At 39.0% G+C, this 24,394-nt stretch overlaps 1 protein-coding gene across 1 annotated transcript; it reads right to left on the bottom strand.

The window, feature by feature from the left end:
- Window positions 1-522: 522 nt before the first annotated feature.
- On the bottom strand, window positions 523-23,964 carry rab11fip5a (RAB11 family interacting protein 5a (class I)). The gene is made up of 5 exons (XM_084092405.1): window positions 23,340-23,964; window positions 15,672-16,183; window positions 13,577-14,312; window positions 5,072-5,201; window positions 523-3,220 (listed from the first exon to the last, which is right to left on the bottom strand). Exons 1-5 carry the CDS (start codon window positions 23,714-23,716, stop codon window positions 2,963-2,965), a joined length of 2,013 nt encoding a protein of 670 aa, XP_083948531.1. The 5' UTR covers window positions 23,717-23,964; the 3' UTR covers window positions 523-2,962.
- Between the last annotated feature and the right edge of the window lie 430 nt (window positions 23,965-24,394).

The following is a 24,394-nucleotide window of genomic DNA, read 5'->3' as shown; positions in this document are numbered from 1 at the left end:
TTAATAAATTAGTTAATTAATTAATAAATTAATAATTAAAATTTCAATCGCCTTAACTACCTACATCAATGTGGTTCAGTTTAGTCATTATGACCTTGTTATTGCACAGGGTGTGACATATAGCTACATAATTTATCCAAGATAGTCATTCCCCAAATTGCTTGTCTACAAGCTGTGTAATATTAATTGTGCTAAAAATGATGTTCTCCTAGTAATACTCTCTAAAAAAATATATTAAAAAAATGAACTCATTCAGTGTGAGCACATCAAATCAAAACACTTGATCACAAATGATCTTGGGGAATCTTTTTAGCATATTTGTTTCACTAATGATTGCTTGAAAGATAAATATATCATCTAATCATTGAGGCAAATATAATTTAGGAGGATATATAACTACAGTAGTGTCATTGAAATAGTGTTGTAGTGTTTAAATAGTGGTTTAATATTCAATATCACTGCATACAAAGACATATGAGTGCTTTGTCTTTTTTGTCAAATAAGGACAGTCAGAGATGCATCCCAAAGTGAAAAGTTTATTTCATCAACAGAGACCTTTTCCTAGCAGAGATGCATAAGAGTACACCAAAAGTCAATTGAACATCTCTCAGATGAGGCATTGAATTAAAAAAATACATCACAACCTCCAGTGGACACTCATGTAACTACACCCTAAACATCCAACCAAACAGCACCTCAGGGAAGCACTTCAGATATTTTGCACCTAAAACAAATTGTTCATCTGAACATTCCTATCATGTTTGGTGCTTTATATACGCTACTTAATATGTGAGGTTAATTTATGCCATTCTCATCCACTGAAATTTACAACCAAGAAGGAAGAATTGAGCCTATACTTTTAAGAATGAGGATTCGGGCATCAAACTTCTTTCCAATGCATTCTTACAACTTTAAAATAAACCCATTGTAATTCTTTAAAAAATATCTAGGTTTTAAATTACCTTAAAAGAAAAAGGACATTCCGCACCTCTAAAAATAAAATGAAATGTAGTCTAGTAAACACAAATTTTTATTTGCAAGTTCCAGAGTTTGTACTACATAAAATGTAGCTTTGATTATCAACTTCACCATTAAAAGCATACAAATCTTCTTCTACACACACATCTCATGACATCTCATGATATCATTCAGCCAAGGGCACTTGAACACTTTCTTGTTAGGCTGCAGGCTGTGTGTGTTTGTGAATATTTATTATATAAACTGTTGTTCGACACAGTGGCAATCTAAGCAAATATTTCGTATTACATTCCATCTGTTTAGACCTAGAAAAGTATGAATCTCTTAAATTCTGCAAAAGCCTGGCCTTCACATCTATTGCTTTCTGTTACTACTGACCTTTAGAAAGGGAATCCTAGGCTTAGTAATCATGATGTACATAAACAGCATTCAACAAAATGAGCAAAAAAAGATTGTACAAACCTTATTACCACCCCAAAATAAAGGTGACAGAAGACCTTCCCACAAAGCAAAATACAATAAAAAAACCATAAATAGATATTTGCATGATTAAAACGTAACATATTCTTGAAAACTTGTAAACTTTTAAGTTTAATCCTTATTAAATGAACATTCATTAATCCACCTTCAATAGTCAGAGACAAACCTTCAGAGCACACAAGTCCTTAACTGCTTCTAATCACAGAAATATGTTGATAAATCTCAAGATTTCTAGAAGGGACTAGCACTGAAACACCGTTAATATCCTGTGTTTAGAGGATTATTAGTCTGTGCAATGAACGTGTGCGTTTGACTGTGTGCACTTCCTAAGCTGTTGAGAAAGAATTGTTGCAAATGCCTCAGTGTGAGGTTTGAAAGTGCTGCGGCCTACGCCTCTATCACATATCTACATATAAGTGCTACATTGTACACAGACAGTGGCAACACTGATGGTGGCGACATCATAAAAACACCAGAATAACATTACAGTGACATTAACAGAGCCGTTGCGGTATTGACAATCCTGTAACGTTAATTTAGAGCAGATAGTTTCTGGCATTTGCATTTTCATGGCTTTCGTTCTCTCTACAGATCCATTTGATCATTTTGTTATTTAACAGTCTTGGGGAAAGTTAAACTTTGTACACTTCATCACCTTTTTTTTTGTAATATAATGTGCAATTTAATTAAAAGTGATGAGTTTAGCGACAACAGAATGGAGAAAATACTGTATGATAAGGCAGCATTTGGCATTTTGTCCGAGTGGCATATATGCAATGAATACAGTATTATATATCCTATTCATTACACCTGAAAGCACTGGCAGCGATGTACGTGCATTGGCTCAAGCAAAGGAAGGAAGAGGAAGGACACCGACCTACAAAACAAAGCTAGAAGGTCGGTTGGTGTGAGCCTCTGCCCTTAAGCTCTTAAGTAAAGTGCAGAGACATGTAGGGAGGCACAAGCAGATTCAAAACTGGCTGATTCGTCTCACGCTCCCTCTAGCACGCTTTCAAGCCACCTCGAGTTCTCAAACCTGTTCTTTTGTTTAAGCAGCTGAGCGTTACATGTCAAAACGTGATAGAAAAAAAAACGAAAGATAAAGCAATGCTTTTCTTCGTGCATTAAAAACCATTCACACTAGCACTAGAAGACTGGCACGTCACAGTCTTGCCTTCCTTTTGACTGACAGGTGGTTTTGGTGCTTAGCTGGACTATCATGTATCTTAGTGACATGTCTGGTGAGTGAATGGATCATACCAGCTTTGAAGTTTAGCAGCAGAGTGCCAACCTTTAACCATCAACGCAAACCTGCAGTACTATACAGACCCCATAGAAGCCCAGGTATTTTTGGACACAGTTAAGAACAGCAAATCTACACTCTCTCCTCCATGTCCATCACCTAGCTCCAGATAGCTCTCTACATTTATATGGTTGCTGTAGCAGTGCAAGGTTGTGACGTACACCTGGGATTTATGGAAGGATAGTGAAGGCGTTTGTTGTATCATTTCATCTTGTTGCGGACCTGCAGCAGCGTGGGGGTCTGCTCCATGATGCGTACGAGCAGCGTGTCGATGTAATCCTCGAGATCTCGGATCAGAAGCTTCATCTTCTTTATCTCCGTCTCACGTTTCTCCAGCAGCGCCCTTCGCTTCTCGTAGTCCTCCCGCTCCTGCCTGAGCTCAGTATCTCGCTGGATCAGCAATTTAACCAGATCGCTGTGGTTCAGGTGATAGTACGAGCCTCCTCCCTCCACTAGCGGCTAAAACAAGAAAGACAAGCAAAGATTTACATTGCAAGACTATTTTGAAGTTGAGAAAAAAAGTCACTTCTGAATTATATTTTGATTTGTGATCATGGTGATGGATTTAAATGACAGAACTATCATAGAAGTACAGTAGTACACTGCAAAACCTAACAATCAAATTCATTAAATGAAAGGGGTTGTTAATTCACTCAAATATTACTGAAACTTCATTGCACTTAATAGAAAAAGTTATGTGAACTCAATAACTGATTATATTAAGCAGAACTCAAACTGAATCTGAACTGAATTCTAGTTCCCAGTATACTTTGCTTCAGACTCTGTAGAGAGAGTAAATGTTAAATGAAATGCTATTTTATGTTTTTGCACAAGATTAATGCAGGCAGAGATCTCTTAGTGTTTATTGTTGCTATGTTGGGATTTAAAAGGTTTTCTGTCAAGTCTGAGTTTTTGGGGCGTTACCATTATGCTGAAGAGTAGAGCCTGTGGTTAGCTCGAGGATGGGCCAAAACATGTTAAGACTATACACTGCTTTGTTTAAAAGTAGTAACTGCACTTACCAATGCAGTGATACGGTGCCACAAAAACCATGTACTGTCTGAGTAGGTATTACATTTGCATTTAAACTTACTTCGCGAAAAAGGATGTTTTATATAGTATGAATGTGTGTAGTATGAATGTAATCCGGACGTACTACATCCGCCATCCATCATTATCATGTGACCTACCAGCGTCAGTTGAGTCGCTTCACCTCCATTCATAAATCCCCTCCCGTGGCCTCATGGGATAGTAAAGTGTCCATTGAATGTGCACTTCAGAATCTCGCCGGAAGTAGTAGGTCATCCGGGGACTTTCCGCCTACTGTTTTTCGAATACTATGTATTTGGACATACTAATTTGTTGGCGTTCTGTTTTTCGCATGCTATATAATAGAGAAGCAATAGTCTCTTGTGGTATTAGCACATGTTAAGCAGTAGCCTGCTAAGTAGCTAGCTAACTAACAGGTAACTATAAGGGAATAGAGTCAATGGATTTTACATTGAATAGTTTTAATCAATTCAGTTGAGTTTCAGCAACATAAAATATTTGAGTGAAGTTTAGGAAATATTATTTTTGTGAACTCAACTGAAATAAGTTTACAGAACTCATAACTATTGGTTTGTAAACTTAAATGAATTGAAGCAATCTGTTTCCTCAATTGAAATTAGTTTACAGGTGTACTATTTTACATTGTAGTAACTAGTACTAGTGCTTGTTTTAATTTGATTAACATTTAAACATTTTAATGTTAGTAAATTAATATTTACAGAATGTTCATCTAAATATATTTTAAAAAAAAGAGGAGTCATGTCTGAGCATGATAGGTTTCTACAAAAATGTCATGGTTTCTGCAAAAATATTAAGTAGCACAATTGTTTGATAATAAGAAATGCGCCAAATCAGCATATTCTGAAGGATCATGTGACACTGAAGACTGGAGTAATGATGCTGAAAATTCAGTTTTGACATTACAGGAATAAATAGAAAATAGAAATAGAAAATGGTTATTTTAAACCGTAATATTTCACATTTGTATTGTTTTACTGTATTTTTGATCAAATAAATGCAGTCTTGGTGATCAGAAGAACATGTGGGAAAATTACATCTAATACTTTTGAAATAAATAGTGCAAAAATATTACGTATACTAAAATAATGACAGAGTAGGAAAAATGTTTGCATTGTATTGAACTGTATTTAGATGCCAATAAGGAGACATGACAAGTGAAAGCTGACAAAAATATTTTTGGGTTCATCAGTGTCAATGAATTCATGTGTTAAATCAGTTTACTCAAAAGGTAGCCAGTACCTTCTTGTCAGCATCCTGATCTGAGTGGTGACTTCGTCCTGAGTGGATGGTGGATTTAAGCTTCTCTAGTACGGAGCGACCCTCTGACCTTTTCTCATCAGGGGGTGTCAATGGCTTCACTGGGTGTGGACTAAAAGACATTGACACAGCAAGATTAGACAGGGTACAGGGCAAAAAAGAATGGTGACAGCTTAATATAATAAGTCAATCAATTTATTCACAACAGCACACCATTTAAGATGTTTTCAAGAAAAGCTCTTAAGGCCCATTCACACTAAGGAAGATCTATAATGATAAAGATATAGCTCTAAAAATCGTTCTAAATATAAATATAAAAGAATAACAGAGTCCACACAACAACTATAACGATAACAGCACAGAGAAACAATATAATTGGAAAAATTCTGAACAATTACAACAGCAGACAGTGAAATGAATGATATCGTCCGCTGGTATAGACGCTAATATAGTTATTATCGTTATAATGATCTTTAAAGTTATAGTTCTTGGTGAGAACAGCCTTTAGTTCTGAGACAAGGAGATCTCTTCTAGGACACAATAAATGTTACCTTCAGTCATCATCCAACAACTCATTAGACTAGCTGCAGTAAGGGTAATCAAGCAAACAAATATGAAGCTAAAATTTACTCAGGCAAGCTTCCTGTGGACCGAACCGAGTCACTCAATTGGTTAACACCTGCTAATTGAAGTGAGGCTCCCCCATCCCAACTGTAGGATCCACAAGAGAGTGTGAGCCTATGTGTGGTTGTCCATGGAGAAATCAGTAGACATGCTGCTACCACAAACAAATTAACACAAGAGAGAAGATGTGGATGAAGGGAAAGAGAGTCACCCTGCAACCCGAGAAAGTGAAGTGCATCGATTGCACATATAATAAGGAGTCCCAAAAGACACCTTGCCCAACCCCATAACACCATTTTCACAAGAAACATACCTTGCACCACATATCTGCTAAAACAGGAAATCTGTAGTTACTGAAACTGGCAAGACTGTAGAAATAGTAGATGTACTGTGAGGAAAATAAGTATTTGAACACCCTGATATTTTGCAAGTTCTCCCACTTAGAAATCATGGAGGGGTCTGAAATTGTCATCGTAGGTGCATGTCCACTGTGAGAGACATAATCTAAAAAAAAAAAATCCAGAAATCACAATGTATGATTTTTTAACTATTTATTTGTATGATACAGCTGCAAATAAGTATTTGAACACCTGAGAAAATCAATGTTAATATTTGGTATAGTAGCCTTTGTTTGCAATTACAGAGGTCAAACGTTTCCTGTAGTTTTTCACCAGGTTTGCACGCACTGCAGGAGGGATTTTGGCCCACTCCTCCACACAGATCTTCTCTAGATCAGTCAGGTTTCTGGGCTGTCGCTGAGAAACACGGAGTTTGAGCTCCCTCCAAAGATTCTCTATTGGGTTTAGGTCTGGAGACTGGCTAGGCCACGCCAGAACCTTGATATGCTTCTTACAGAGCCACTCCTTGGTTATCCTGGCTGTGTGCTTCGGGTCATTGTCATGTTGGAAGACCCAGCCTCGACCAATCTTCAATGCTCTAACTGAGGGAAGGAGGTTGTTCCCCAAAATCTCGCAATACATGGCCCCGGTCATCCTCTCCTTAATACAGTCGCCCTGTACCATGTGCAGAAAAACACCCCCAAAGCATGATGCTACCACCCCCATGCTTCACAGTAGGGATGGTGTTCTTGGGATGGTATTCATCATTCTTCTTCCTCCAAACACGTTTAGTGGAATTATGACCAAAAAGTTCTATTTTGGTCTCATCTGACCACATGACTTTCTCCCATGACTCCTCTGGATTATCCAAATGGTCATTGGCAAACTTAAGACGGGCCTTGACATGTGCTGGTTTAAGCAGGGGAACCTTCCGTGCCATGCATGATTTCAAACCATGACGTCTTAGTGTATTACCAACAGTAACCTTGGAAACGGTGGTCTCAGCTCTTTTCAGGTCATTGACCAGCTCCTCCCGTGTAGTTCTGGGCTGATTTCTCACCTTTCTTAGGATCATTGAGACCCCACGAGGTGAGATCTTGCATGGAGCCCCAGTCCGAGGGAGATTGACAGTCATGTTTAGCTTCTTCCATTTTCTAATGATTGCTCCAACAGTGGACCTTTTTTCACCAAGCTGCTTGGCAATTTCCCCGTAGCCCTTTCCAGCCTTGTGGAGGTGTACAATTTTGTCTCTAGTGTCTTTGGACAGCTCTTTGGTCTTGGCCATGTTAGTAGTTGGATTCTTACTGATTATATGGGGTGGACAGGTGTCTTTATGCAGCTAACGACCTCAAACAGGTGCATCTAATTTAGGATAATAAATGGAGTGGAGGTGGACATTTTAAAGGCAGACTAACAGGTCTTTGAGGGTCAGAATTCTAGCTGATAGACAGGTGTTCAAATACTTATTTGCAGCTGTATCATACAAATAAATAGTTAAAAAATCATATATTGTGATTTCTGGATTTTTTTATTTAGATTATGTCTCTCACAGTGGACATGCACCTACGATGACAATTTCAGACCCCTCCATGATTTCCAAGTGGGAGAACTTGCAAAATAGCAGGGTGTTCAAATACTTATTTTCCTCACTGTATGTACGGTCTTATCTGTATCAACCAATAAATGAGAATTTTTAATGATCCAATATATTTAAGCCTATACATAACAGTCGAATAATTTTTCTAGTTGGCCTACCTATCAATAATTATTAGTTGTCAGCATTAGCCAAAATTTCCATATTACTGTGGAAATGACCCGTTTCAGTAATTACAGATTTTACCTTTAAACATCATTGAAGACAATAAGTTTTAAAGCTGAATGGAAGTGACTGGAAAGCCCAAGGAATAAAAACATCTCCAGATGTGCCCATTAGATGTGCACCAGATGTGCCGATCTCCCATAACAACCACAACAAAACGAACTGAGACCTCACCTGCTCTGATGATCAAATGTCTGTGTTTTATCCTGGATAAAAGGATTGTATGATGTAGAATTCACAGGCTGCATAGTAGGAAGAGGAGCATGTTCTGGACGTGGTAATGACTCTGCTGTGGTAGGGGGAATTATGGGAAAGGGGAATACTGCTATATGTGGTGTTGAGGAAGCTACAGGTGAAAGGTCGAACAAAGAAGATGTAAAGTTAAGGTTGTGGTCATGCCTTGAAGCCAGCGTTGGCTGTTCACAGAGTGAAGGTGCTGATGGCTGGGGTAAAGAGGGCCAGTTCACTGGAAATAAGTCAGGTGTCTCTGAATCTTGACCAGCTGGGGTTGTCCACATTTCAGCATTTCTATCTAGACTCTCTGCAGATTCAAGGTTTGCGACTGGACTTGTGATAGTACAAAGAATGTGCGTTTCAGTTGGTTGGGGTAGAAAGATGTTTTTCAGGCCAGAATCAGTTATGACAAGGTCCTGTGTGATACTGGAGGTTTGTTCTAATGCACAATCGGATAAAAACACGTTAGGTTCAGTCAGCCTGGATAAATGTAGGTTGCCCTCCGATAAAATCCCAACCGATTTAATATTATGGGATTCGTCTTTTTGCAGTTCTTGGGAATCGTTTTGTTTGGTTGGGCAGGTTTTACAGTTATTTACCAGACATGTTTCTGTATCTAATGGTGCAAGCTGAGCCTCAAGTTCTGCTATCATATCTGAGGTAACAACAATTGGCATCATATCTTTGGAAAAGTCATATTTTTCAACATTGTCCCCTGAAGGGTTGCACTGTACCATTGCTTCGTCAAAATCTGACTTTATCATGTCAGACATGTTCTCAGATGATGTATTGCATGAGGGGGCTGATTTTGGTGTTAAGGTATGTGTTTCTGGCAGGAGGTCCAATAAGCAATTTCTTGGTTGAACATCCTGAGGGGATTCTGGCTTTGGCAAGACTTCTTGAAATGGTTTAATGTTTTCCTCTATGACCTGATTTTGCTTACAAGCCATTTCTGGTAAAGCCTTTACAGATGTGTCATCTTTTGGCATGGCATTAGAGATATGGTTTGGCAAGGACTCAAATATTGAAGTGTCCTCTACAGACCAATTGTGTATGGGTTTCACATCCTGTGTGAGCTCTAAGCTAGGGGAAACTGAATCCTGCTGAGATACACAAGTAATGTACTGGTCTGATTCTGCACTCTTGTATAGGCTGTGGAGGAGCACACTGCCAGGTGAGAGCACAAAGTTTGGATCTGATGCATCCTTGTCTGTCCCTGTTCTAATTCCAGTGGTGGGGAGGAGATGTCTTACAGGATGTGTTGTCCCATTAGAATTAGTTATTTCTTGTTCTTCACTGATGCTGGCGAGTAGATTACCCGTTAAGTCACTCTTGCATGGACTTGTGGGCAATTCACTGACTTTCTGTTTGTCCTCCTGCATGTCATTAGGCATGGTTTTTGAGAGCCTTGGAAAGGAAGGGCCATCAAATAGGTTCTCAGGAACAGACTCTTCGATTTCAGAACGGATATCTTTACTACTCCCACCCTCTAAGAGACCATCTCCTGATTCATTCTGAAGCATGGTGTCCATAACTGCATCTGTTTTCTCCCCATTCTTCACTGGCAAAGCAGCTGACACTAGGGAACTCGGTGCTGACTGAACATGGCTTCTTGAAAGCTCAGTGGTTTCAACTAGGGACTTTCCACTTACTGCCACAGTTTGAATGAGTGAGGCATTTGATCTCCAAAATTCTTCATCAGATTGTATTATATTACCTGGAATGATGTCACTCTGTGGAGAAAGGCAGGGCTCAATAGACTGGTGGGCTAGATCTCCACCTAGGGAATCAGATTTCACAGTGGACTGTTTCGGGGTGTCACCTGAGCTGTTGTCTCTACAGAATTGCAAAGGATCCTCATGGTCTATCACAGACTCAATATCTGTAGCAGACTCGGGTGCTTCGGGCCTCTGTGATGTTTCAGGATTCACAGACACCCCCTCTGAGAACTCAATGCAGATACTATGAAGAAGGTCAACAGTGTCTGCTTCTGATAATGATGGCTGTGTGACATCTGATCTGGCATTTTGTGAGTTTAGGGACATCTCTGGTTGGTCTTCAAGAGTTGTGGCATCAGAACGGTCTTCATTCATGGAGCAAGGTGACAGTGCAGGATAAGGGCATGCAAGTGTATTCAGTTCAGAAAAATCTAAACTGGAATTTTCGGGTAAGGAGATTTCGGATAAATTCATATTAAATTCTGGGAAGCCATGTGCCCCGTGATCGGTGTGGTCAGGCTTGTCAGAACTAGAGCAAATATCATTAACATCACTTCCTGAAACTTGAATTGTGTCAGCAGCAGTTTCCTTGGGTGTCTCTACACTACTTGCTGAAGCAGTTCGCTCTAAATCAGTTAGATCATTTGTATCCGACACCATTAAGCCACCCAAAGCACCTGAGGGCTCTTGATTATTTGTTTTCAGAAGGAGAGGAGGGGGTGTAACCAAATTCGTTGTTTCATTCACCTCATCTGAAGACTTCAGTCTATCCTCAGCTAAATGTTCAAATTCATCCTTTTCTGTCTTTCCCTCGAAGTGAGAAATTAAAGGATCAAATGAAAAATCCATTTGGGAAGGTTCTTTTTTGTTTCCAATCCTTAGCAAATCTGGGGTGGCATTACCGCCAGACTGTGAGCTAAAGAGAGAGGGCACATCGGGAGTTAAAGGAGCAGCAGAATGAAGCTCCTGAAAAAAAGGATTCTGCTGTGCAAGTGGGAGGAAGGGATTGGCTTCAGAAAAGGGTGGGAGAGAAGTGAACGGATTAGCGTGTTTGTCAGCCATACTCTGTGAAGGGTCATTAAAGTTCAAGGGTACAATTGGACAGATTGCACTGGCACCTGAGTGTGACCGAGGAGACACCAGCGGGCTGTGAAAGGAAGGTATATACAGTGCACTTCATTAGAAACCGTGACCTCCATTAAACCCTTAATAACAGTGAGAAACAATGATGGCCAAGTGCAATGACCAGTGACCTTCACCATTTAAAATGCAAAATCCCTAAAAAAAAAAACAATTGTGCACCATGCATTCTAAACAAAAAAGATGTTTGCTATAGGAAACTTCTAAGTAGAGAGCACTAAATATTTGTGTTAAAATTGTGTTGTGCTCAAAATCATATTTCTCATAAAACTCCTTAAAGAAAAGCAGTTTCCAGTGTGCATACTGTGGATAGTATGTTTGTTTTTCTATATGTGTGTTATCTTAATGACATTTTATGATGAATTTTATGTGCAGTATAAAATCAGAGCACAAAAGGTCAGATAGTTTCCTAAAAAGCAATGCTAAACATCTGGAAATATACATGATAATATGCCATATGACAACTACTAAATATATTACAGTTTTATAAATTTACTAATGCGTACTCAAATGAAGTTTAAAGACTTAGCATGCAATAGTGCCTTGTGATGTGGCAAGCAGTATGACATAGGATAGTATTTTGAAAACAGTGTCTGGCTGCTCTACACTAAGGCATGTAGAAACGCTGAGATTGAAAAGGCCATAACAAATCACCCAACCGTACTAGAGGGGGAGGTGAGCGATAGAAAAAAGAAAGAAAGATTGAGCAAACAACAGACTTTTACAGACTGACATCTTTGCCCTTTTAGTTAAGTTCATACATAAACTAAATCACTTTTTGCTTCAAGCAAGTACCGTAAACATAAGAGAGCATGTGATATTGGTTGGGGTATTTGACATGTTCCAGTAGCTAAACTTAAAAGAAATACCTATGAAATAATTTGAACTAGATGTCACAGTTAATAAAAACATGCTAGAAGCCAGTTGCTTAGTAAAATATTAACAATACTTGTGAGCTAAACTGCATTGTAAATGGTGATTTTCAAAAGAAAACTGTTTTTATGTTAGGTCAAGGCTTAACCTGTATCCATTTAATAGGTCATTAGCCATGAAGATTTAGTCTGTTATGGGACATTTCATGGGTGAATAATAACTTGATCAGCATAGATTATATTATCTTTGAGATCTATGTGTGTAAATCCGTTTATCTCACTCCAATCAGGATTTCAAGGGACTTTTTTCTAATTATTGCAACCCAGAAACGGCACTGCTATTTGATGCATTTTTGTGGGTTTTTTGCATTGAAATTCCACCATAAATTATGCAATTAATGTCAGTAACAGCAGAAGTGCAATTTTTACCTGTAAATATGTTTGTGCATAATAACTGAATATGCATTAATAAGCACGCACCAACTAGGCTCAACAATGAGTCAATAAATTTGTATAGTAAACAGTTTATTTTTGATCTTTACATAACCAAGTATCAAATTCCAAAAGGAATTCTGCATCTTTGACAGATGCAAGTATGCAAACATTTGTGCGCAAAAATGGCGCATTTAGTAGGGCATTTAAATGTAAGCAACTAAATTCTGCCAAAAACCCTTCCTCAGGGCCATTAGCAAAGAGTACAGATGACTGTCATTTCAATGAAGTCAAACCAAGTATGATTATTTTAAAGGAGAAGGTTTTACTTGGACTTTCAAAACCCAAGACACAAAAGAACAACATTGGAAGCAAAATCGCCTGTTTTGTTTAATAAATAGGATTTAAAATAAAGTGGCAATGACGTCTTCGCACATGTACCAAATGTGAAAATATGAGATGTAAAGCTGCTCTCTTCTGGGTAATCTCACTTCAAGTGCCCTACAGAGTGAGTACAACATAATGAAGCTCACTGTGGAATTTGCTCCAAGACCTCAGCAGGAAACTTCAACATGAGATTAATTTGATAAGCCTAGAATTCACAGACCTTAATTAGTCAATATTGCTTTCTTTTTTCCTCTCAAGTTTTCATTTTTTGTAGATGTGACATAATTGCAACCTTTAGCAATTAATGCAGGGATTTGTTTAATTAGCCAGTTTTTGCAATTGCAAAAGTTAATGCAGTTTATGAGTGTGTGTGTGCACATTTTTGTTGCACAGCATGAAGAGGCATTTCCCTGCTTTTCAAAAACCCAAACCAAAGCTCAGAAAAATGAAACAGAGTGTGATCACCATCACCCATGAAAAAAGAAAATATTTACCAAACAATGGACAGCATACACACCTACACCAGAAACAAGAATGTAGTTATACTGGTTTAGGTCAGTGACAGATTTAAACTGATTGACTCCTCCCATTCATAGCGAACACAAACACTCCCACACACACATTCAGATCCATCTGTCTGCAATACAAAAATAGCACTTTCCGATTAAAATTGAGAAATCATAGCTTGGTATTTAGGGAGAACACATGTGAAAGAGAGAGAGAGAGAGAGAGAGAGAGAGAAAGAAAGTTAAAGGAAATAATTCAAGAGTTCAGGTTTCCAGGCAACACCTCCCTCTGCAATGCAGATGCTGAAACTAAATCTATGGCTGTATGTCACAGCATTTACTCTCGCCGAACCACAAATACACATGTACACACTTCTATTTGGCATCTGTAACATAAATATAGCAAAAATAAGTTACCTGGGTTTACTGTGCGAGTCCTTGGAGCCGAACCATCCTTTGTGTTTGACTTCTACAAGTGGTTGAGCGTGTTCTGCTTCCTCTTTACTCCTGATTGGCCCTTTCCCAGCCAAATCACCTCTCTCGTGTGAAAACAGGCCCCTCCTTTTCTTCCTCTGAGTCTCTGTCTCTCCAGCAGGTATCACTGTTTCCATCCCCGCCTCATCCGTAACTCTTCCAGCATGCTCTAATGCTGCTACGATGGCAGCTTTTTCTTCCTCTCCGGGTTTATCGAAGGACCAGCGACGGCCATCCACAGGGCCGCCGTTTTGCTTTTCCTCCCCACGGCGAGGGAGGTTCTGTAGGGAGAGGGAGAGAGAAGAGCCCTTCTGAAGCACCCCGAGGGCTGGGAGCTGGGGCTCAGGCCTTGGCTTTGACTCGGACTTGGATAGCCGGGTTTCTTGGGATTTCTGTTCAGTTGATTGAGTTTTCTGAGGCTTAACTGGCAGCTTGGTTGCCTGTGGTTGACCTGACTGAGTTACTGGTTTGGTTGACTCTCGTTGAGGTTGCTGTAGTATGAGTGACGGTGGGTGGTGAGTAAGAGGAGACGTTTCCACCGGATTCCCGTTCACGCACACTGAAGGAAGTAGAATAGGGGTGTCGTTGTCTGACGTCACAGAATGAGGCACTGGTAAGCTGATGTCGTACATCATTTGTCTGACAGGAGAAACCTGTGGTGAGGGAGCCACTGTGTGTTCTGAAAGAGAAAGAGTTTTATTGTTTTCTTAAAGTCGCACTGTAATGGATGTAGTAACATCTTTTCCATGTCACATATCCGAGTGAAACAGATTATTGAAAAACAAAATGTAGCATGGGGACTTGATTGGATGGAGGGATGCAAGTATGCAGTCGATTGTAAGAAAGGATTGGAATGACTGGAGAGTCCAGCATATGTCACAAGAGATAAGTCTGACATTTCACCCAAAGGTTGAGTTTTTTTTATTTAAGAAAACGAGGGATAAATCCAAATAATGTTTTTGTGGTACATACAATATAACTTAATGGGGCCAATTTTTGAATGATTTAAATGCAGAAATGTGAAGCTTATATTTTAATAAAAGCAGGGTCACACTTATTAATAGTTAATAATGTAGTTGTTAAGTTTAAGTATTGGGTAGGATTAAAGGATGTAGAATATGGCTATGCAGAATAAGGCATTAATATGTGATTTATAAGTACCAATAAAAAGCCAATATCCTAGTAATATGCATGTTAATAAGCAACTAGTTAATAGTGAGAATTGGACCCTAAAGTGTTACCAAAAGTATATACTAGTATTAATGCTGTCAAATTGATTAATCGCATATAACATAAAGGTTTGTATTTCTATAATGTGTGTGTGTGTGTGTGTGTGTGTGTGTGTGTGTGTGTGTGTGTGTGTACTGTGTATATAAGGCATTTTCAAATGGCGGACTAAATCCAGAAGAACTGTGGCAACGAATGAAGACACATGAAGACACCTTCCTCCAGAGCTACAGTAGTGTGAAAAGTTTAAGGCACGTGTGTAACAATGCTGTAAAGTCAGGACGCTTTTAAAAATAATACCATAAATAGATTTTATTTATCAATTATCTTCTATTAACTAAATTAACTCAATATTTGGTGAATAGGTACACTTGCACATAGTTTTTCAGTTAGCTTTGCAGGGAAGGTTTCTTCAAGTGTCTTGGAGACATTGACGCAGCTCTTCTAAAAGAGTATTATTATGTTTAAATCAACACTTTTACAATCATTTTAGTGTTTTAGAATTTTTGACGTTACGTGGTCACTTCAGCAAAGTTGTACAAATGCATATAACTTTACACAGAACAGGTTAATAAGCTTTTTTTACACTAAAATCATGTGAACATACTTATTGTTTATGTCTTGTGGCTCAACTACTTAAATGTTAAAATACTTGCTGCTTATGGATGCCTCACTGTAACCCAGATTTTAGCTTTTTGTTTTTTTGAAGGAAACCAGAGACAAGTTGAGATTCATTTTTATATTGACTGAGCTGAACTTGTACTGAACCCAGGATATTCCTTTAAAAAACATCAAATGCTGTTGTGCATACCTGGACTGCTGTCTGCAGTCAGGTTGCTGCTGTTACTCGGAGAGTTGGACAGATCTGAGACCACCACACTGATTCCTGCCGTCGGGCTTAGGCTTCCGCCCCGCGATGAAGACTCGCTGCTCTCGGAGCCCAGTGACGTGCTTGAGCGTGTGTCTGAAGACTTCCTCAACCTCCCACGCAGGAAAAAACTTCTCATCTTACTCCTGCGGATCTCCCCGCCTTCATCATCCTCGTAGTCTTCCTCGCCGCCCCCATCACTTGGCAGCCGCCCCCGCACACTTACCATTGACCCGTATCCTCCAGAGACGATGGCGGAAGAGGAATCTTCTTCTCTAGAGCGTTTCTTGGCCCGCATGCGTTCTCTGAGCTTGTCGAAAGCAGAGCGAGGTTTGTCCTTCATGGAAAGGTCATACATGCTGGCTGTCAGGTTGTGCCGAGTGAACTGCACAGTCAACTGAAGCTCCCCTCTTTCCTTCTCCTTTTTGCCAGTTTTAGAATGCAGCAGGTGCCACCTATGAACAATAATGAGTAAAGAAAACTGTTAAAGGGAGGCACAAATGATATAGTGGCCAAAATTTGTTTTAAAATTTTAATGACAAGTTTAAATAAACCAACAAAATATGAGGAAAATATTTTATATATTTTACGAGGGAAAATCAAAACATTAAAGTTGGTTAAGGCAAACCTTTTATTTTACCATAAAAAAAAAAAAAAAAAAAAGCTCACAGGAAAAACTAAACACGGACTCGTTTTTGCATGTTTGTAAGTTTGTATGACAGCCTGCCCAAAAATCATGTCCACACAATCTGGCATGTTTCATTGTGTGTTATCACAAATAAATTGACTCCAAGCACAACTACGCCATATGCTTACAACATCTTTAACAAATTGTTAATAATATTTGAATAAAGGGTGAAGATGGCAAGTTTCCTAGGCCGGACATTACTTTTGGCCACTGCTGTACACCTAAACAATACTTTATACGAGAACAATATACTAAGGGAGATCAAAACAAAGCATCAAAGTATTAGGCATCTAAAAAATAAAAAAAAAAGTTCATTAATTTCCAAATATTGCTAAGCCAAAAGTAATTTCAGCTATGAATGCTGACCTTGCAGATCTGAAAAATGTCTGTCTTTTGGATTGATGGAATTGTGAGAAAAACATTGTACTTCTAGCAGTCAATCTACTGAAGGATAGAACTTGAAGGATAGATTAATAGATTAAAGATCTGATGTTCCAATGTTTTACCAAGTGCCCTTTCCCCTACATTCACATTCACATACAGTTTTCATTTTCAAGCAAACACAAATACACAAGCTTTATGTTTGAACTTAGATCAAAAGGTCTCCCTGCTAAATTAATTGAGGATTTCCTGATACTCTGTTTTTTTTGTTTTTTTTTATGTAAACACATACAGACACACACACACACGCTGACAAAAGCAGAGCTGGGACAAGAAGGTCAGCTTTCTTCAATCAGCATTATCGCTCTTCTAGACACTCCAAGAGACAGCACACACACACACACACACACACACACACACGCTTATACACAATTTCTTATTGTTAGAAATTTGGCTGACACATTAAAAGAAAACAATTAACCAATTAACAGATGAACAGATAGGCGGATCCACCCACACATGAATGCCCATTAATTATTCACATTTACTAATAAACACATTTGGCATTACTCCAGTGCACTTCTGTTGCTGTGGTAGAATCACATTGAAGTGACACTGGGATATGTTGTTTTATATTGCAATTAGTAAAGGTGATAAATACTTTTTTTTTTTTTCAGTGTTAAAAATAATTTCTCCAGTTCAAATTGAATATGCAGACACTACTATATGTAGGTTGAACTATATGTAGATTTGATGAACATTATATAACTTGGATTCCATCCAAATCCATATATAGCTGAAAGTGAAGACAGAGGGCGTTTCTTTTCTTGTTTTCTTTTTTTTTATCTTTTTTTTTTAATATAGTATATTTCACTTATAATTCATTATGTACATTTTACAACATGTAGACACATGCACACCGTCTCATTGGACTATGGCTTTAAATAAGGGTAGTTTGATGTTCTGATTCCAAAGCAAATTAAAATGTTATCAGTCGTAGTTCATCTGGGAAACACAAATATTCACACACATATACACAAACAGAAAAATATACCGGCCTTGCGATGTCATGGCAAAGTATCAAAGACCACCAGAATAATGTCAACGTTCTCCTAGGTCGTACATCTACAACATTTCTGATATTCTCACTTTAAACACAGAGGAAAGTCACTTCATCCAAAAAGGAACACAATTTATGTCTCACAGATGTGAGTACCTTATTATATTTCATCCATTCCCACTGTTGCCTCACCATGCCTTTTACAGTCTTTAAAATCCATATATTTCTATACAATTTTCTTTCATTTATGCATAGTTCCTTTGACTAATGAACATTATTACGACCTATACTCAAAATGAGCAGACACAACCTTCTCAAAGCACAATAATCTATTAGTATGTATAACAGACACTTCGAATTGGGCAGCTTGTTGAACAGGGATGTGCTATTTTTTAAGTGATCAGACTGAAGACTAGATAAAACTGGTGAATACCATATTCCATAGAATAAAGAGACAGGCGACAACAACGTTGTCAAAACGATCCGCGAAAACGATTCAAAAGGCTGTATTATGCTGCCAGGTCAGTAGTTGACGATGTCACTAAAACTATGCGCCTATTGACTGAACAAGTAATAGTCATGCGCATTACATCACCGTTTTCACAAATTCGTGTTTTTGGAGTTTACACATAGACGATAAAGGTTTAGTTTTCAAAAGTCTGCGTCTTCAGGCCCCCAAAACCCCGTTGTCGTGTAAATGAACGGCTAAAACGCATAAAAAAGTTTTCCGTTTTTAGTTCAAAGCGGTTTTGTGTAAACGGCCCCTCAATTAATGTTAATCTCAGCATTTACTAATACATTTTTAAGATCAAACATTGATCTGTTAACATTAGTTAATGCACTGTAAACTAAAATGATCATGGACATTTTTATAAACTACCATTAACAATTGATTAAAAAATACTGTAAAAATATATTTTATATATTTTTTTCTTTTTGTTAACAAATTAGACCTTTTTGTAAAATTTTGCCAAAATGTACAAAATGTGAAATAAATTAAGCCACCATTTTTCCTTTACCACTTGAACTTAACTGAAGTAAAAGCTTCTGCAAAATACCTTTTCTGCAAAGTTTATTAAGTTACGAGGTATTATGAACTGTATTATGCACAATGGTGTGATCAAACAATGCCTGGCCAACTAAGCAACAGAAAAGCAACATGAACCTACTAAACTAGAAATTAGTTACTGAATATTTTGTCTTCTTTTACTTTTTATTAAAAAACTTTGTGTGGTGGTTGAAGCACAAAATGTAACTGCCTGTGTCTTTGAAGAGCTTAAGATTCAAAAGTGTCTAGTCAGCAAGTCAAATAAGTCCTTTGTTTCCTTTGTAGCATCTTTTATGTTTACCACACCAAACCAATGGGCCCCAAACACCCACTAGTTCCAGTATCAATGTGAATAACCCAGATTCAACTCTACAATCATTTCACCTCTGTGGTGAGCAGCAGACTCCTGCCCAGTGTGGTTAGATGTGGGCTTTATTACACGGCATCCAGCGGAACTAGCTCTTTCAGAAAAATTCTGTAAATACATGGAAACACTTTTTTATATCAGTGCCAAGTATAGAAAACTCACATCTGACGGATTCAAGTTTTAATCATGAAGTGCAGAGTCAAGAGTAATCTAATCGTTACGTCTTACAATGGTAATTTGCCAACCCACACACTAACTACATGATTCATCAGTACCCGACACACCTCACCTACACAAACAAGGGGAGATACCAAAACGCAATCTGGAAATCACCAGGAACCAAGAAGTGAGCAACATATACAGCATATATTAAACCCTCAGTGTCAACATTTAGTGCACTTAGTAAATTGAGAATAGAGGTCTGCTACCCAGGCCTGATGGCTTTGGCCCAGGCTCAAGTGTTCTTCCATGTATAACTTTGGGGTTGTAGTTTATATGGGCTAAAAAATATTTATCCTAAAAACTTAATTTACACACACCCTCCATCTTTGAGTCAGAGCCTGAGAGAATCTGTGCATCTGGTCTAGTCAAAAAAAGAAATAAAAAGAAAGCGAGCGATTTTGGATAGTTCACCCAAAAATTCTGTCATCATTTACTCACCATCAAGTTGTTCCAAACCTGTATGAGTTTCATTCTTCTGCTGAACACAAAAGAAGATATTTTGAAGAATACAGTTGATGGGTCCCATTGACTATGGAAGTCAATGGGTGCCGTCAGCTGTCTGGTTACCAACATTCTTCAAAATATCTTCTTTTGTGTTCAATGGAAGAAAGAAATTCATACAGGTTTGGAACAACTTGGTGAGTAAATGATGACAATTTTCATTTTGGGGTGAACTAGCCTATCCCTCTATGGCTAAAATGCCATTCCTGTGCATACATTTAATTGGGAGCATTATGTAGGCCATAGTATACAGTTACAAAATAATTGTCATTGTGTCACATGACCTACTCTTGAGGTATTACTACCTATTCGTGTCTTATATAAAGGAGTAGGCCTACCTTTTTTAAAAACCTTCTAATAAGTTAAACACATCCGTTCTGGTTACATCTCAACAGAAGTATAACCAGAAGAGCACTGAAGGGCCTCTATATAATAGCCTACAAATAAATGATTTCATATTTGGTTGCCAGTTACAGGAAGTGGGGCGTATACTGTGAATAAATATCTCACAGCTGTAGTGTTAGATAAAAGTGTAGAGCCTCACTCATCCACAACCACCCAGGAAAACAGAATCATATAAATATATGCACAGAGACTCTACACAGAGGTTAAAATGCATCTTAAAACACTTTCCTCTGCATGCTACAGTGAAACACATAAGAATAGATTTTCTTTAGCCTCAGGATGAATGAGAAATGTTCAAAAATGTATCAATAAATGAAACATGAAGAAGTCATGCTCCACTGGTCTGATCAAGCATCCATCTTGAGCTATTCTGAGCTTCTGATATCTGTTATCTAATACCACAGATGCTTTTGTTATTGCTCAAAAACTCTTGGTTACTGGAGGATAATAGCTTAATGTGAATGGACAAGTATGGCACGTCCTGTAGCTGACAAATGGTCGTGCAATGTAACAAATTATTTTTGTAAGTATAAAAAATGCATTTTAAAATGGTTTGAGATGCTACATAGAGTTTAATAGCTACACTGCAGTCAATGCATGTTAACTTAATTAATTAATAGTGCGATACTTTTATTTTGTTAGGAAACTTAAATGTTAACCACCTTTGAATCACTAAGATTCTAGCATAAACGAAAGAAGGGCAAACCCCATCTCGAGAAAACAGCTATTTTATGAGGTGACAATCTCGTATTAATTCGTACGAAGTGAATCTTACGGGGAAAAAACTATTTATTTTGAAAAAAGTAAGCATAAAAAAAGTCTATACCTAACCCCGCCCCAACACACTGGAGTGTACGCAGATAGAATGAAAAAGTATGAATAAGATTGTGCAAATTCATACGAATTAGCCACAAATTCACCAAAAAGTGAAACATTGCCATTGCCATGCGATTGTGTTGGTGAAGCCCACAAAAAAGGGGCATTATGAGTAAAGAGCCCTGATGCACCTGGTAGAGTCAGCACATGACCCAAGCCTTCATTTTCCTGCTTGTGCCTTTATCTTTCATAATCAGAAAGCAGACAGAGCAAAACTAGACTGTTCATTCGCATAAGCAATGACACATTACTAAATCAGACAGATGTGAAAAATACAGATCTAAACAAGCATTTTTCAACACTGATCCTGGACGCCCTCTAAGATATGTTTAAACTGTCGGTCCAAATCTGTTTATTTGTGTATCCGAATGGAATCTGATCTAAATGATTAACTGTCCGCACCGTGTATCGCAACTGTTCAGATCCGATTTGTGTGGCCTGCCGCAGCACACTTTCGATATTCGAAATAGCCTATCTGCGTTGGTTTCTTGGAAGTGTTGCATTGGAAGGCCTATGCCAAAACTACATGGAGTGTCTTACAATATGACAATGTGTAGCCACGGCACTGGACTACTACGTCTAATGAAGCAGCGGCAGAAACGCAGGAGGCTGGCATGAGCAACTTTATTCCATGCTGCCGTCTCTGCCAGTCTCAAAATTCAAAGAGGGGTTTTGACCAGGCCGACTAGCAGTGACTAGAGGACTCGTGCGGCATCACCTCATCACTGGACCACGGTGATATCTCCATTATATTATCATTTTCTGAGCGACCTGCACATCGACAACACACCCTTGTTTCTGTAATGACATCTGACGTTTTTACGTGGCGTGAGAAAAAAAGCTATGCAAAATCCAATCAGAACGGTCAGAATAAAACAGATTTTCAGAAATGAGATTTGAATAGGATTTCAAACCACATATGAACGCAGCTTGAAACTAATTTGTAAAAATTTAAACATAATATCCTGGCTCTTCCAAGCTTTATAATGGGAGTGAATGGTACCTTAGATTTTGAAGCCCACAACAGTGGGTTAATAAAGCTCAAGGGGGTTAATAAAGGCCTTCTGAAGCGAAACGATGCGTTTTTGTAAGAAAAAAATACATTTTTATAACTTTATAAACTATAATCACTGGCTTCTGGAAACGACCATGTGTGAGTTGAGTTCCGGCATAAGAGTGACCTCTGACCCGGCGAGTAGCATAAGCTTTGACGCCTCTCGTGGTTCAAACTAATAGGGCTGAGCAACAAACTCAAGCTTCTCTTCTCTTATATCGAAATCCTTTGACATTTCTCTTTAAAATTTTTGTTTTAGACTTCCAATTCGTGACCGGTGTTTTGTTTTGCTCTATCCTCTGCGCTTCCGCGTTCATCAATACATCATGCTTCGGGTCAGAGGTCACTTTTCTGCCGGAACTCGACTCGCATATGGCCGTAACCAGAAGTCAGTGATTTTAGTTTATAAAGTTATAAATATGGATATTTTTCATTACAAAAACGCATCGATTCGCTTCAGAAAGCCATTATTAACCCCCTGGAGCCGTATGGATTTCTTTTATAATGGACTGATTAGCTTTTTGGGGTTTCCAAAAAAATGGAACAATTCACTCCCATTATAAAGCTTGGAAGAGACAGGATATTTTTTTACAGAACTCTGTGTTTGGCTGAAAGAAGAAAGTCATACACCTGGCATGATTTTTATTTTTGGGTGAACTAACCCTTTAACACATTTAGGCTGTCTCCCTTGTGGGACACACCCATCTTCAGGTCTCAGGGGTTGAATCTGCAGTGTTTGATGAGAAAAATGTTCAAAATTTGTACCATTTTAAAGCCTCCAGAAACAGGAAAGGAAAACACCAATGAAAATTCCCCTACTTTCCTCAGTCAACATCCAGGCCCACTTAAGAGGGCGTGACTGCAGAGGAACAGATTGCAGCACTCTGAGAGTCTGAGCAAGACATATCCGACTGGGCTAATGGCACATGTATTAACCCTTATTCCTTGAGCCACAGCTGCTGCTTCAGACGAATAAATACATAAACAGTCAATGCAAAGACAAACTTACTCGTTTTTCATGCTTTTCCGATTCTGGAAGGCTTTATCTACCGGTATAACAGCCTGACCCAGGAACACATCAAGTCCTATGAGAGCACGGTGCATAACGGTGAGGGTCAGGTCGCCACTACCGGGTGGGTACGCGTCTCGCCCTCCCTCTTCCAGGATCCCCGGCTGCAACTCGAACGCGCATTCCTCGCCCCATTCCGGGTCCGTAGTCTTCTCCATCACGCACGTGGAATATTTCTCTTTGCCCAGCTGGATGATGGTGTACACATCGCTGGTGCCGTGTTTACCCTTCCCGCGCAGCCCTCGGGCCCGTAGCACAGTTACCTGCACGTGCGTTGGCACCCATCGCTGCTCCTCGTCATTCTTTACCAAGGACATGGTCACCGGTGCACCGCACACGGACACATAGACAGTGGGGCAGCTGATAGCGGCTGATCTCCCGGTCGAGCGTCGCTTAGTAACCGCCAGCCTATCGTCGTGGTCCACAGTGAAACATTTTTAAGATTCAGCTCGCGATAAAGTGGCTGGTTTGTGTCCGGGTCGGGCGGACAGGTTTCCCTCTGCAGCGTTACAGCCACCGTGCAGACCGGTCCACCGACGTCACTGCTTTATCCTCTCCGCAGGACAAGGAAGTGACTAGAAGCGGTACGGTACCCCGGCTACATCATGCTGCATGCGTGTTGCTCAAATACACGTTCCCTCGTGTGCATTTAAGAAAAGCAGTTTCACTCGGCAACCTCAGATTGAATAAACAGTCGTTCGTTGTCGAACTTTGCGAAAATGCCGTTCAGGCGAGCTATCCTGCGTGAGAATCCGAACACTGCCTTACGATGACATAATATTGCAGATATACGAGGATGCGCGGAGTTTAAACCGGCAATCCTCTGATACAGGGCAGGGTTTTAACCCTCATGCTATCTTGAAAAACTTCACCCACCAGGATCCTCTTGTCAATTTTGGGCCACATTGAAAACCATTAAAAATGAATGAATTCTTTAGTAGGATGTCATGTTCAAAAATGTGTTAGTTGTTGAAAGTTAAAAATAAGAAGATAAA

The sequence above is a fragment of the Abramis brama genome (genome assembly GCF_963993115.1).
Source record: "Abramis brama genome assembly, chromosome: 19".
Taxonomy (NCBI): Eukaryota; Metazoa; Chordata; class Actinopteri; order Cypriniformes; family Leuciscidae; genus Abramis; species Abramis brama.
The sequence above is the reverse complement of the archived record's forward strand: the minus strand, read 5'-3'. Positions and strand labels throughout refer to the sequence as shown.

Bases quoted from the DNA above. Each gene is read 5' to 3' on its own strand.
- rab11fip5a (XM_084092405.1), bottom strand. From the start codon at position 23,716: ATGTCCTTGGTAAAGAATGACGAGGAGCAGCGATGGGTGCCAACGCAC. The intron at 16,184-23,339 runs GTAAGTTTGTCT...TATTGTTCATAG, and splicing joins CGGAAAAGCATGAAAAACGA to GTGGCACCTGCTGCATTCTA. The intron at 3,221-5,071 runs GTACTGGCTACC...TTCTTGTTTTAG, and splicing joins ATCAGGATGCTGACAAGAAG to CCGCTAGTGGAGGGAGGAGG.